Raw genomic sequence first — 14709 nt, 5'->3', positions numbered from 1 at the left:
ACTTATTAATAATAATAAAATGTCAAACATAAACTAGGAAAATGTGCAACACTAAGAACAACAAATGTACCCTCAAAAACAGAAAAACAAGAATTTAAAAAATGGGACTTGAGGAAGATCCAAACCTTGACAGATGGAAATCCAAGCTGTTTGAGTTTAACCATGCTGACACACCCTAGAGAGACCTAGAGCACCTGCAGACTCAAGACTAAGTAACATATCCCTCCTGGCATGGGACTGTTCGGGTGGTACATCACTTGCTATGGCTGGCAGCTGAGTGTGTCAGGTTTTCAGTCAGGGAATACTCAAGTGCTAGGCAGGATGCTTTCCTAGACACGTGAGGATGCTTCCACTCAATGGTGAACAGTTTCATTGCCTCCAAATTCAAAGAAGATGCTGAAAACTGGAAACTGTAAAAGAAAACTCTCACAGAGAAAAAAAACAAGAAAGTGCAGTCTCTTGCAACAGAAGTGTTGTGTCACTAGATCACTAACTAGATTCCAGTATCACTTAACTAGATTCCAAATCTAGTCAGGAAGAGAAAAACCTCTTTATTTTCCCCTCTCTCATTTTTCTTCCCAAATTACTTCCCATGCCCTAGGCATATCATGGTCTTTCAAGGAAAAAAAAATAGAGGGTTTCAGTGAATGGCAAAGCTCAGTGTATTTATGCTACAAAGAGAACAAATTCTAAAAGTTTGATTTGGACAGCTTAGCCAGAAACCTCCTGTGTTACTGTTATCATTTGGATGAAGTGGAAGTAACACAGGAATGTAGTATATGTCAAACTGTAAGAAAGGACTGAGCGGTATCATGAATTCTTTTTACTTTCTTTCACTCATAAACAGTTTCAACTTAATCAGCAGTACTAAAACCTTTGGGATACATTCTCCCCTGTTCCAAGAGAGGAATCAGCTAATATCACATGTTAAATTGCTATGGTCACAGCTCCTCTTTCTGGCAAGGCAAAGCCAACTTTTCACAATGAGGGGGAAAAAAACCAATCAGAACTAAGACAACAAAATCAACTTACTGAAGTAATCCAGGTAGAAGGACCCTGATCAGAAACTATTTTCTGATCACATTGAGAGGATACATTCAGATGATGTTCAAGGCTCAAATTCTGTGGATGGCACAGTCCCTCAGAAGCACCTCCCACTGGTCCTGCATTCCTAGGGGGTTTAAGCCATATGTTGGCTCCATATTTCTCTCACAGGTAGGTTGGTGTGGATCTAGAATGCACAGTCTGTCAGACCAGTCCCATATTATCCTTCTCCTCTCATGCTTCAATGAGCTGAAATGGCTCCTGGTCATGGCTCCTGGTGGCTTCTGTCCTGAGGAGCATGACTGGGGCCTGGAGGTGCAGATGGACAGCACAGGTGAGATGAACTTACCATATGTTTGCAGCTAACATTGGGAAAACAATCTGGAGAGAGAGAGCTGATCAAACCAGTGGACAATGGCACCAAAATGTTTTGCAGAGATTTACAAGGACCAGATGAGATCCATCTTGCTTAAACGCTGGTAACTGAGACATTATTTTCTTGCTACAGTAGACTTTGTCAGCTGTTTTATGGTCTTCCATTCCAGGTACTCTGTACACAGGAACAAGTCAGGTTGACTTGGAGCAATAGTAAGAAATTCTCTTTATGTTATAGCTTGGGAAAAAAAGGTATAAAACACTGCACAATATAAAGTGGAAAGCTGAATAATTTATTTTTAAACACTTACATTCACTTTCTTCTTAAATACTTCAGCAAGGCCTGAATTTTGAACTTTTCTCCAGAATGCTCAGCCTTTCACCACCAAGACAATTAAAGCTTGTATCTTGGAGACTATTACAGTAGGTTGATGTACCTATTTTCTATCTCAGAAATGCCCGAGATGCTCTTAATAGAAAAAAAAGTGACTAAAACATTCAGCAAAGTTTCTTGATGTTTCTAACTTGCTACAGGAAAGATTCTTGCATGGACTGAATAACTGTCCATATAGAAATACTAGGAGAGAGAATAACTCTGTCACTGTATAGACCCCTTTCACATCATATGTGACTATACCTTGCAGACTTGGGAAAAAGGCCCCAAAACTTGAATAGCTCAACTTTATGACAGCTCAGACAGGTCTTCAAACCCATTTCTATAAAATCTCTTCTGCCAGCCACTGGTGGGAGAAGAAAAATATTCTAGTATCTTAATTTCAGAAAAAAAATACTTTTTCCTACAGTGTTTTTTGTCCTTTGTGTTGAAGATATCAAATCACCAAAGGCTGCCATGCCACAGTTACAGAACATGTTCGCTGTTTTGCCAACTCTTTATGTGTATGGAAGAGAAAAATTAGTTTTTCTGGTGAACTACTGGAAGAGGATTTCTCTTTCTGTATTGTCAATCAATAGCAAAAGTGTGCAGTCAGCTTTAGCAATCTCTGAAACAGTAAACAGCACTTTTTCATCATGCGGCCATCAACACTTTCCTATTCACAGATATGAAATGAACATTTTATGTTGATATTAAAAGCCAACATATTGAAGTCCTATTCAGGAATAAAACAGAAAAGTCTTGCACAATGCTAGCAAATAAAATATATTTACATTGTAATTCCAATTTCTGTCATCTCCTGTACCAAGAAAATGATAACAAACTTACATTAAGATCTCATGTCAGAGAAGAATGCCAAATTTTGTCTCTAAACATTTGTACTTTGATTCTTTCCTACCTGTTTGTTTCAGATGTGTTGTTTAGGCATTCAACAGTTTATGTGTTTACTCCATTACCTATCTGTTCAACCAAGATTACATACATCAATTGGAGTACAATAAATGGACCGTGAAGACAGGCCACGTTACTATGAAAATCCTCTCGTACAGGCAGTAAGCAAAGGAGAAAATCTCAGAGAGCTGACAAACCTAATTTACACTGCATGTCCCATTCTGTCCAACAGGATGATTCACTGTATATCCCTGATCCATGAGCTATGGCATAGGTGAATTCAGAAAGAAAACACAAATCCAAACAGGTGCACTATCTGGTTTTAACAAGTTCACTTTGTTTTTCACAGGTCACATGCTTCTTTTTCACCAAGAATGCAGCATTATTGCTCTATTAATTTAGTAAAGGTAACGTAAGAAATGGATGTCTCAAACTAAAACATGATGGAAACAAAATCACAAGGGGCATGGTATTTTTTGCCCTACACTCCTAAGGATGCAATTGAACTGCTCTCTCCCATTAAAAAAGCATTTGAAATCACTGGACAAAATCCAATGCCTTAGTCATGCTCAGAGGCAGCAGCCCAACACCCTGTGTGTATTGGCCAGTCAGCTTCTGGCTACTGAATTCGAATGTGACTAAAATTGATGCTACCTCATGACAAATCAAAAGGAGAGAGAGGGCTAGGTGCAAGAGCAGGGGAGAGGAGTAAAGAGATCTTTGTCCACAGCTGCTCCTTCAAAAGACAAACTCATAGAAAAGGTGAGACTGTTAAGTCTGTTTCTCATGGAACAAATATTTTTTACTGAGGAAGGACAAAAGGATGGTTTGGTTGTACGTATGCAACTGCAATGCAGCTGTATGCATATTGGTACTAAGATTTTGAGGACACAAAGAAAGAAGTATATCATGAGGCAAAATAGAAATATATGCCCAGCAGCTGCTCCATAAGTAACTCCTGGTCTAGATGAACAGTGAATTTGGTTAGAAAGACCCCATCACACAGGCTTATTGCTATTATGTGGCTCCACGTGTTTCAGTGTGATCCTCCATGAATACAGAGGAAGAGGTGTACTGCCTCAGATGAAGAACCCATTCAGTCTAACATCCTGTTTCCACCACAGGCCACAGGCAAACGTCAAAGGAAGAGGAAAAGCAAGGCAAATACATGATATCTTCTCTGCAACACTCCCACAGCTACCAACTGCTTTCAGCTCTGGGAATTTCCTGAGTGTGAGGGGGTGTTCATTCAATAACTCTCAACACAGTCCTCTTCCAAATACTTGGCCCATCTCCCCTGCACCCTAAAGAAACACCCTGTACTCAGCATGCCATTCAGAAAGGCACTAACGAAGAACCATCTCCTCTTGTTTATTTAGACTTGGGCTCCTGGTACTGCAAATCTGATGGTTTGTACTCAGAAAGTCAGCTGGCATCCACCCTCTACAAGTTACTTAGGATATGATGGGCCTCATGCATCCTCCCTCTTTGGTGAGAATTCCAAGCCTCAATTGTCAAGCATCCTTGTTATTCTTTTCTAGTTCCAGCATTTTCTTTCTAAGAAGCAGGAAATGCAACAGGGAACAGTGCTCATGGTGCAAACTCACCACAGATTTCTGGAGTGCTGTAAGTGTGTTCCTGGTTTTGTTGTCTGTCCCTTTTCTTGAAATGTGCCTTGCTTTTTCCAGACATAAAGATAACATTCATACAGGGCATACGTACTTAAAATCTCACTCCTGGGTGGCAGCAACTAATTCAAGTATTTACCTTTTATGTAAAGTTATGACCAGTTATGACATCACCTTGCAGTTATCTACTCTATATTTAATCTACTTTTTTCCTGCCTAATCACACACAATTCTTTGCAGATGACCCTCACCCTCTACTAACTTAAAAAGGTTTTGCATAGTCAGCAAACATTCTTGTCTTACTGCTCACTATTTCCTCCAACAGACTGATGAATCGTGAAGCACTACTCAGCTGCCTCCTTGTGCTCAGCTTCTCACTGAAGATGGCATCTGTGGCCATGAAATAATGCAGATCTGTGCTTGACAATTAATAACAGCCTACCTTCTAATACATGGCTACCAGCAGACAAGTAATACTTGATATTACTTGGCATACAGAACCTGAAAAGCTGTTTAAAACACTGATACCATTGTAATTATTATCTCATGTGCACACATTAAGCCATGTGTTTACTATTAAGCACAAATATTATTGCATGACCAGAGCAATGCTTATGAGACAGTTTGTAACACCTTGCTAATATACAACTATTAATTTTATTACTTTTTCTTGGCCACGAAAATTAGGAGCATTGTATTTGATTCATTCTGGTCAGAAACAGAGCTAGGGAGAATATTCTGTTTTGATTGCCCTGTCAGACTGCCCCTGAGAAAAAGAAAAAACCAAAATTCTCTAATATATGATTCTAAAACAGTTTTACTTAACACTTGCATAGGTAGTTGCGGCCCACAGCCAATTTAATTTTAATGCCTTGCCTCTGAATTTGCTTTTGTTTATGTATTCTGATTTCCTTTTAATCCTAATTCCAGTTTGGTTGCATAACAATAATGTCCTTTTGCCCTTAAAATCCTTACACAGGGTCTCAAACTTGGCTTTGCCTTAAGGCAGTTTCGGTTTATGAATGATACAGAACAATTTGTCACCCCACAAGCACAACTCGGTTCACTCCTCCCTAAATGTCTGCTCCTACAAAAAAAGGAAGAAGAGACACCAGAATAGCAAAAGGAATCCGAACATACGTGTGTTTGTCTTTTAAGCAAACATTTTCATTTCCAAGACAGCTAGTAAACACTTCTTTTCAATATTTTTTATTTCACTTATTTCTACTGTCTTTATTAACCTGTTTGCAACTCCACCGTCAGTAAGTCAGTCCAAATAAGGGAGTAATGAGGTTGGAGAAACGTATGCTCATACTGTATAATTGTATAAGCTACTTCCTGTTCGCTGGGGTTACGATTTGCATTCTCATCTATTTAATACCTTGTGTTCTAGATCCTTCTCTCCGACTGTGAAACGTATTTGGACATCTCCACTGTGGCACTTTTCCAACTTTATACAAACACTGGAAAGCAATCTCGCTGAAAGCAGACGGTTTAGTATGACTTGGTTATTAATTTTTAAGGAAGAGGTTCTGTGATCTGCGACAAGAGAAGTATTTTAATTGATGGGAGGAGCTACCTACCACTCATGCAAGTATTAGAACCACTTAAAATGTCTTCATCTGCATTTCTGTACATATGTATGTATATATATATATGGAGATATATATAAAAATTTCCCAGAAGCAGGATGTTCTTTTCTCAGCGTTCACAGCACACTCTGCTGGCTGTTGTCGAAAGTTAATGCCAAGCGAGGACGACAAGCTAAAAAGAAATAAAATGTTTTAGGACACGGGAGAAACACAATCCATGCAGGTAATTACCGCGGGCATTTGAACAGAGAGGCACAAGGGACGTATTCTAGCAGCAGCAAGGAAGGGTTGGCAGGAAACTAGTTCAGTTTCACGGAAGAGAGCAAGCTTTTCTTTTTGTGGGGGGAGAGCTGTGGGGGTGGGTGTACGGGGGGGAGGGAAGGAAGGCTTCTCCCTGTGCTGAGGTCATCCCGTTTCAGCATGGAGGCAGGGAGCACGCATCTGTGCCAGTGCCTCCATTTCCGTTCCTTCAAGGACAGGGCAGGCACTGCCTGACGGGCGGGCGAGGATCACTGGCTGCTCGGCATTAAGTGGCTTTATATGAAAGTGGCTTAGAGCCACATTTGCATGACAAAGCCATTTGCGCGTCCCTCCTCAATCAGGGAGGCTGCAGCCTCCATTTATCCTTCCTTGCACGAAACACGCGAAACCACTAAGGGCAGGACGGGGATTTTGTCAGGAAAGCTCTTATTGCCCGTGCCGAGCGAGGCTGGCACCACGGCGGGCTGCGCACAGCAGGAGCAGTGAGTGGGGAGAGTGCTCTAGCAGTTTTTCAGGGCAGAAAACGTGGCCGGGGCCGTTTCCGGCCGAGAATCAGCCTCGCGCAGGGCTATGGCAGGGCCGGGCCGGGCGGACAAAAGGGGCATTGCTGGGTGACGCTGCTGAGGAATTCCTGCCGGGCGGGGCGGGATTTATGGCTTTTTTTTTTTTTTTTTTTTCTTCCACGGGGCCGCTCGGGCCCGAGGCGGGGGACGGTGCGGAAAGCGCAGGGTCATCATCGGCTCCCCTCCCCCAGTCCGTCCCCTCCCCGGTTCCGCGGTCCCAGTCCCGGTCCCGGTCCCGGCGCTGCCGCCCCCCCCCCCGCCCGACACCGGCCCCCACCCCGGCCCGCGCGCGCCCCCCCCACCCCCCACCCCCGCGCGCCACGCGGGCCGCGGGCCCCGCCCCACCGCCTGGCCGCGCGCGCCCCCCTTCCCCTCCCCCCTCGCGCGCCCTCCCGGCGCGCCCCGCGCGGCGGCGGCGGGGCGGGGCCCCCGCCCTGGCGGCTCGCGAGGAGGGGCGGGGCAGCGGCTGCGCGCCTGCGCGGGCGGCCTCGCCCCTTCTGTGGCCACCCCCGTCCCCCGCCCTGCGCAGGCGCAGTGCGGCGGCGGCTCGGCGAGGGGAAGGGCGAGAGCGGCTGCCGGAGCGGGGGGGACCACGGGGCTCCGTCGCTCCGCCGCCGCCATGGCGGGCGCGGCCCCGGCCCACGAGCAAGACCACGAGCAGGAGGCTTCAGCCGCGGCGGGCGAGCGGCCGCATCTCTCGGCGGCGGCGCTGGCGAAGATCGAGCGGAACCGGCAGCGGGCGCTGGCACTGCGGCAGGCGCGGCTGGCGGCCCGGCCCTACCCTGCCGCAGGTCGGATGGCGGCGGCGGCGGAACGGGCGAGTCCCCGCGCCCTTTTTTCGCATTTTTAGGGGGGAGGTTTCGAAAGGGAACAAATGTGGGGAAAGAGGGGCGCCGCCGGGCGTGAGGCGGTGGGGGGGCGGGGGGGGTGGTGCGGTAGGGTGGCTGGAATGCGGTGGGGGTTGGGGGGGGGGGAGAATTCGCCGCGGCGCGCGAGGGCCCCCCCCTCCCCCCACATGTGTGGGGGAGGGGGGGCTCTTGCACGCGCGCGCTCTCCGCGCGGCCCCCCGCCTCGCGCGCGCGGCGCGGTGGGGGCGGCCGCGCGCGCCCCCTGCCGGCGGCGGCGCTTTAACGCAGCGCCCGCCTCATTTGTGCTCCCGCAGGCGGCGGCGGCGGGCGGGCGAGGGCCCTCCCCAAGGTCGTGGACACGGGAGGGGGTTTCTTCCTGGAGGAGGAGGAGAATGAGGAGAAGGAAGAGCGCGGCGCCGGCGAGAAGATCGTGCAGCCACCCGGTAATTATGAAAAAAAACCTGTAAGGGAGCGGCGGGGGTTTGGCGGGGAGGCGGCGGGAGGAGGCGGCGCCGCGTGCTCGGGGCTGGCGGGGGAGGGCAGGAAGGCGCGGGGGCGACAGTGAGCCGGCTCCGGCCGCGCCAGCGGGGCGGGATGGATGGGCGCCTTTTTTTTTTTCCCGGGCTTTTTTTACTCTCCTTTCTTACCCTATTTTTCTTTTTTCCTTTTTTTTTCCCCTCCTTTTTTTTTTTTTTCTTTTGGTTCCCACCCCTTTTCCTCTTTTCACACGATTTTCTGGATGTGCTCGATTAGTGGCGCGTCCGATTCTTTTCAGCATTAAATCGGCTATAGCAAATGCGCGGTAATTAAAAATGAAGAATTTTAAGCCGCGGAAGTGGGACACAGCCAGTGCCCTTGGGTATAGCACATTTTAATTTTTTTTTCTCCCCCACAAACGTTATTTCCATTATTCCTTTCGGGGAATTTGAATTTTAAGATCGACATGAGGGTAAATTTGCGCGGCTTCATCGGTTGTGGGAATTTTGGGATTTATGTGGTTTGTGCCAAGACCGGAGCGCTGCTGCAGTGCCAGCTTTTATCGTTATAAAACGTGCTGGCGCCAAGTTACTGATCGTTCGGTGGAGGATTTCAGCACATTGCCTTGCGATATTCTCTCCCCCGAAAAAAGCAAATGGAGAAGTAAGGGTCCCAAAATAGATCGACTTTCTTCTCTGGGATTGTCTTTGTCTTGCTTTGTTCTGCTTGAATCAGCTGCAGGGCTCTTGGTGCAGTGTATCTCTTTGTTAGAAATCAGCACCAGATTTCATTAACAGGGTAAACAATTAGCAGCCCTGCTTCTTTTGATGGGCTAATGTTTAACAATAAATTAAAGTAGATCTGGGATGCCTTTACACTGGGCGTATTTTTTGCTGTGTAATTCATAACGTCATTGTCTTAATAAAATGTCTTCGTGTTCGGGAGCACTGCCTTAAATGATGGAATGTGATGTAAGAGTATGAAATGACTGTGAAGTACTGAGCATCCGGCTGTCGCTAGTAGGACTGAATTTACATAAAATGTCGTCTTTGCTGGATCGGATCTGCTATAAATGCAAACGCAATTAAAATGTATGGTGCTGCATGTCAACCATTAATCTTCTGCTTCAGGTGTTCCTAAAATTCCACAGCACTACCTCGCTTTCAGGTTTCAAAACTGTATAGAAATGTTAATTTTTTGATAGAATTCCAATGTTACTGTCCAAGGAATGCTCCTTAGATCTGTTTTTCCCCGAATCGGTGTTTCTTGGTGTCCTATGGAACGTAAAAGCAGATGGTGATGACGCTGGAGGTGATCCGCCCGTTGAGGATGCGACCAGAAGCAGTGGCTGGCGCTGAGATGAGTCTGGGCTTGGAGCAGTGCTGAGAGGGCTTGGGGAGAGGATTGTAGTGGAGCTCCATCCCCATTCCACTCCTAGCAGCTCTCTGGCCATCCACCTCCGTGTCTGCCAGCTGGAACGGACAAGAAGCTTGCCAACTGCCCCAGGCTTCCACTGAGCTCGTTTAGGGAGAGGCAGGTGTGGCTGAGCTAGGAAAAAAACTGGAGCAGAGCTGAGAGAACTATGATGCCAGCGCAGCTCCTGTAGTTTCCTGCTCTGGCCACCCTCGAACTGAATCCTTCCTCTGCTTCCTCCTGTCTCTGCCTGCATGTCCTCTATAAATCAGGGCATATTTTGAGAGGATCAGAACAGGGCAAGTGGCAGGAGAGGATTTGAATCACTTTGTGGGAGAAATGTGGAGAATTTTTTTTTAACAATGGCTAAGTTAAATATGCATTTAAATGTTAAATTTAACTTGAAGTTAAGTACTTAACACTAAACTTACAACAAGAAAATATTCCAACAGAGATGGAATTGTGTGGTAATGGGTTTGATTTTGTACTGTATTGTTCTGAAAAACTTTAATAGATTGAAAGTAGTTTGTAATATGCTTATGTGAATTCTAGTAAAATTGCCTGTAATACCAATTCTAGATGCTTGTTTTTATCATTCTAGTCCCTTTAAAAATATTTCTTTCCATTAGCACCCGTACTAGAATTTGACTATCTCATCTGTGGAGACTGTGGCAAAGAATTCATGGACTCCTACCTTATGCAGCACTTTGATTGGGCAACATGTGATAATTGCAGGTATTACAAATAATCAGAAGAGAGAAATACTATTTTACATAAAGATTGCTGACTATAATTCAATAAGTTACAGTCATTTAAAGAGACTCAGCAGAGAGACGTTTCAGTAACTTAACAGTAAATGAAAGTTGATAACCCTCTGCATTTTCCGTTATGGAATGGAGTCACAGATTGTCTCATAAGCCTTCCTTAGGATAGGGGACATCAGTGGATTTTCATACAACATTATGGAAATAGGATGTCATGAAAGCAGTTGGTGTGTTTGTCAGTGTGAAAATTTATGTCTGGCTGCAGACTGAAGCCATTTGAAAACCTGATGGAACACAAATACCTGTTCTGAAGTGGAGCAGGGATTAGGAGTGTTTGCAGTCCCAGTGTGTTAACTCAAATGGAGTTGGTACTTTGGTCAGCATGGGCATGCTGAAACCACAGCAGCCAGAGGGCAGAGCCCTCATGGGAGGTTACTGGTTGGCCTGTGAGGTAAGCAGCAGTTTGACCTTGAGAGGAGAGCAAGCTCTTATCTTTTAACGCAGAAAATACTCCCAAAAGCCATCAAGATAACCAGGGCAATGAAACCAACGGCAGCAGCTGGCCACCCGTGTATGTGAGAATGAATTGGGTGAATGGAAATGAGAGGCGGTTAGGAGTTTGTTCTGGGAGCCTCCCCGTTTACTGCAGGGAGTGGTTAGGGGTGTGCACGTGGTGCAGGCAATTCGCAGTCATATTGGAGGCAAAGTTCTCTTTCGGAAGTTACAGTGGGTAGGAAAGGGACATAAAGGACAGGACTTTGAGCCTGTGGAGTACTTTTTCTTGGGCCTAAGTTCTTGTAGCTGATCACTGGAGTATCCTTGGTGCATTAGCTGTAACTGAACTTTGAATTCTAGTAAAGCTGCATTTACAGCAGTACTTCCTTGATGACCGTTGTTAGCACTTAATGTTTGGCAGATTGTTTGGCTCAAGCGATTCAAGCTGTACTTCAGTCAGGATTGCGTAAATGTAGTTTTTTCCATTAACTCAAATGTTGCTGTGGTTCCAGAGTTTTTCATTATCCATCTGGTAAAGGATACAGTCTTTTAAAAGTCTTTATTTTATGGTTCCTCGGCCTACTGTCTTGCATTATAGAAAGAAGTGCACTGTCTGTGTTGCTAATCAGTTTCTGAGATCTAGAGGCATATGGAGTGTGTATATTCTCAGGTGATCTGACCTGTCTCACATTACACATTCTTTCTGTCTTCACCATGTGAGGCTCATACTTCTGTCCTCTTGGATTGCATCTGGGTTAGGTGAATACCTGAAATTACTCATTTTAAATTTCAATTATTCCCTATTGTAAGAAAATAGAAGAAAAGCCTTTCTAGAAGAGCAGGCTTCTCAGCCTGTGTTTGCTGAAATGAGAGGAATTTTTAAACACTTAATTTCAGTAAATCTAGTCTGGAGTTTAGCTGGGCTGTTGGAATCCAAAGTTATTTGCATGCATAAAAAACTGAGGGGATTAGGGTTACCTGTATTTCAGGAATGTTAGAAGGGATGGGGACTTAGATGTTAACCAGTGGTTTTAGGGTGTAGCTTTCTCATCGTTATTTTACATCTTGCAGAGATGTTGAAGATAAACATAAGCTTATAACAAGGACAGAAGCAAAAGAAGAGTATCTGCTTAAAGACTGTGACTTAGACAAGAGGGAACCAGTGCTCAGATTCATTGTGAAGAAAAACCCTCATAATTCACGATGGGGTGAAATGAAACTTTATTTAAAACTACAGGTATAAAAACTTACTGTGTTTCAGACCTTTTTTTACCTTTGTACAGCTTTGGTTGTCTCTTGGTACCTGGATGGTTTTGTTAAAGCTACGTGTGTTATGTGTAGCTTTTTAAATGGGTGCGGTCCAAGTTGTGGAAATGTCTGGTTTTGAGAGCATTTTAAAGATGTTCATTGAGCAGAACTTCAGTGGGTTGCACAATTACAAGTCTCAAAGCACATAGCCTGTCAGTTTTACTCCGAAGTGCATGGGGCGGCTGCAGCTGTGTGTGGCCCTTTGTAGCTGTGTTCACAGCTTTGCCTGCAGAGACACAGGAAAGACGAGTGATTTCCCAAGGCTCTTGTCATTTCTTGTTTGGTACTTTGTAGGAGACATACTGCTTTTTTAGTACAATACAGGCAAAATTAGAGCTGGGTTTAAGTTTTCCTAAGTTACATCCAGCTGATACTGAAAACCACTGTTGCCTCTTCCTGTGGAAGGAGTGCAGTCTTGTGAGTCAAGAGCAGAGACAGGTGGGAGGCAGAGGAAGATTGGTTGGTTTATGTATGTGTAGGGAAAAAATTAAATTTGTGAGTTAGAATAGTTTACTTTTATCGTTTCAGGGAAAAAAAAAAGGCATTTATGTCCATCCTGTAGGTAATCAAGCGTTCACTTGAAGTCTGGGGTAGCGAGGAAGCATTGCAAGAAGCAAAGGAACTGCGCCGTGATAGCAGAGAGAAGATGAAACAGAAGAAGTTTGACAAGAAAGTTAAAGGTAAAGCGTTAAAATTACATACTTCAGTACCTAAAGGGAAGTACAGTTCTGTTTAAACCTGTGTCTGCATCTGATTAAATTACTGAGAAGATATTCAGTGCAGTAAAATGGATGTTTTCAAGGCTGGGGTGAACCTGGAACAGTCTGTTGTGGCCTCATAGCTGACTATTTTGGGCAGTGTTGGTCTGAAGGACTTGAGGTCCCTTCCAGTTTGAATTCCCCTGTTGTCCTGTGGACATGATGTGACAGAAATCAATTACAATGGTTCATTGTGGTGTTCTTCAAATTCTTGTGTGTGACCCAGAATGTGCCATGGGTTGCTTTTGACTTGTGGAAGACAGGGATTTTTGTGGGTTATAATTCTGTGATAGCCTTCAGGTGGAGTGACTGTAATGAAAATGGGTTTTCCTGTTGTTCACAGCATTCCTAGCTGCTGTCTTTACTGTACATTACCCTTCAGGTTTTTCCCTGATAAATTGCTATCCAGAAGTGTATTTGATGGGTGGAACCTTTTGTACCACCTTTAGCATCCATGCTTTGCTTTGGGGTGGCACTTTAAAGGGCAGAAAGCTTAAGCTGGCTGTAGTGGTGTTGTCTGAAGGAGGCAGAACTTGAGGCTGCACAAATAACCCGTCTGGGTCATTGATGGTGTGCGTACAGAAGGACTGGCAGCAGACTGTAGCCAAGATGCCAGAGTTCAGTGCAAGTACAGGCCCTAACGTGACAGAGTTTCCAGTCTGAATGACTTGGCTCAAAATGTGACCACGTTTTCCTGTTCAGTATTCTTGCCACCCGCTTGCAACATCCGGATAATATCTTGGGCTCTGCTGCCAGCTTGTGCACTCTAGAGAACCCGTGGATTTCACTGCGGATGCTGCAGAGGCAACTCATATTATTGGGCATAAAGCTTAGAGAATGCCAAGTCATTTGGGAGGCTTACTGTGACCTGAATGAAAATGACTCTTTCTTGGTCATGTAAAATAAATGAGGTGTTCTGTAAAAACTTTTTCTTTGCATTTCACCAACCCCTTTTGGATGGCTTTGTGAAAAGGCAGCAAGCAACATGTCCTTAGTCCAGATGGAAAATCTTTGCCTGTGAGATCCCATGACGGTGTAGTTCTTGGCCTTTAAAATATGCAAACAAGGTGAGGATTGCAAGGCAAGTCAGAGCTTGTTCTTGCAAGAGCAGATTCTTTCCCAGACTTTGTGGGAGAGGGGAAGCAAGCATATTGTCATCTGTAGGCCTCAGGGAGCTGGTTAGCTTGAGTTTTATTAAACATTATTTAAGATTTATTACAATCTTAAAAGTTTCTTGTATTTCTTACCAGAACTGCGCCGTGCCGTGAGGAGTAGTCTGTGGAAGAAGGAAGCTAGTATCCATGAACATGAATATGGACCAGAAGAAAACATTGATGAAGATACATATAGAAAGATGTGCACTGTATGTGGCCATGAATTAACTTACGAGAAGATGTAATGTTAACCTATCTTTTTAAATCTTACTTTCTTTTTAATGGTATTTTGTATTAAAGTCAAATAAATGCTTACTATGAACGAACTGTTGCCGAATTTTACGAAGCGTGATATTTTTCAGTTGCAAGAAGCTCTGTGAAGAACAGTAGGCTTTGGCTTTTAAGCTAGATCTTAGGGTAGAATATAGCACATTTGGAACAATTCAACAATAGTTATCTTCGTGGTCAGAAGATAAGTTAGTATCATTGTACTTGATGCACTGATGAAATGAAGGCGACCTTCCCACTGCTTTTCTGCTTCCATCAGGAGGAGGGCTCCCTATTTTCTCTTGATTGTTGTCTGGTTTTCAGTTACTGGTCATGGGCAGGCAGAGGGAACAAGCTGAGAGAGCAGCACTTCTGGTGGTGGGAGACCATGTAGTGAGGTGAGTTCTCCTTTGGCTCAGATACACAAGTCTGTAAAGAAGAATTCTCTCTAAGGGAAAGCTGCCTGCTTCCTTGGGA

The 14709-nt window shown here is 44.8% G+C and overlaps 1 protein-coding gene across 1 annotated transcript; it reads left to right on the top strand.

Moving 5' to 3' along the window:
• The first annotated feature begins 6126 nt into the window (after positions 1 to 6126).
• XPA (XPA, DNA damage recognition and repair factor) lies at positions 6127 to 14291 on the top strand. The gene is made up of 7 exons (XM_063422861.1): positions 6127 to 6147; positions 7278 to 7539; positions 7911 to 8039; positions 10116 to 10221; positions 11817 to 11982; positions 12616 to 12733; positions 14062 to 14291. Exons 1-7 carry the CDS (start codon positions 6142 to 6144, stop codon positions 14208 to 14210), a joined length of 936 nt encoding a protein of 311 aa, XP_063278931.1. The 5' UTR covers positions 6127 to 6141; the 3' UTR covers positions 14211 to 14291.
• Positions 14292 to 14709: the final 418 nt, after the last annotated feature.

Source organism: Prinia subflava, chromosome Z (genome assembly GCF_021018805.1).
Source record: "Prinia subflava isolate CZ2003 ecotype Zambia chromosome Z, Cam_Psub_1.2, whole genome shotgun sequence".
NCBI classification, from domain to species: Eukaryota; Metazoa; Chordata; class Aves; order Passeriformes; family Cisticolidae; genus Prinia; species Prinia subflava.
Note: the sequence above shows the minus strand (reverse complement) of the source record. Positions and strands in the feature narration are given on the sequence as shown.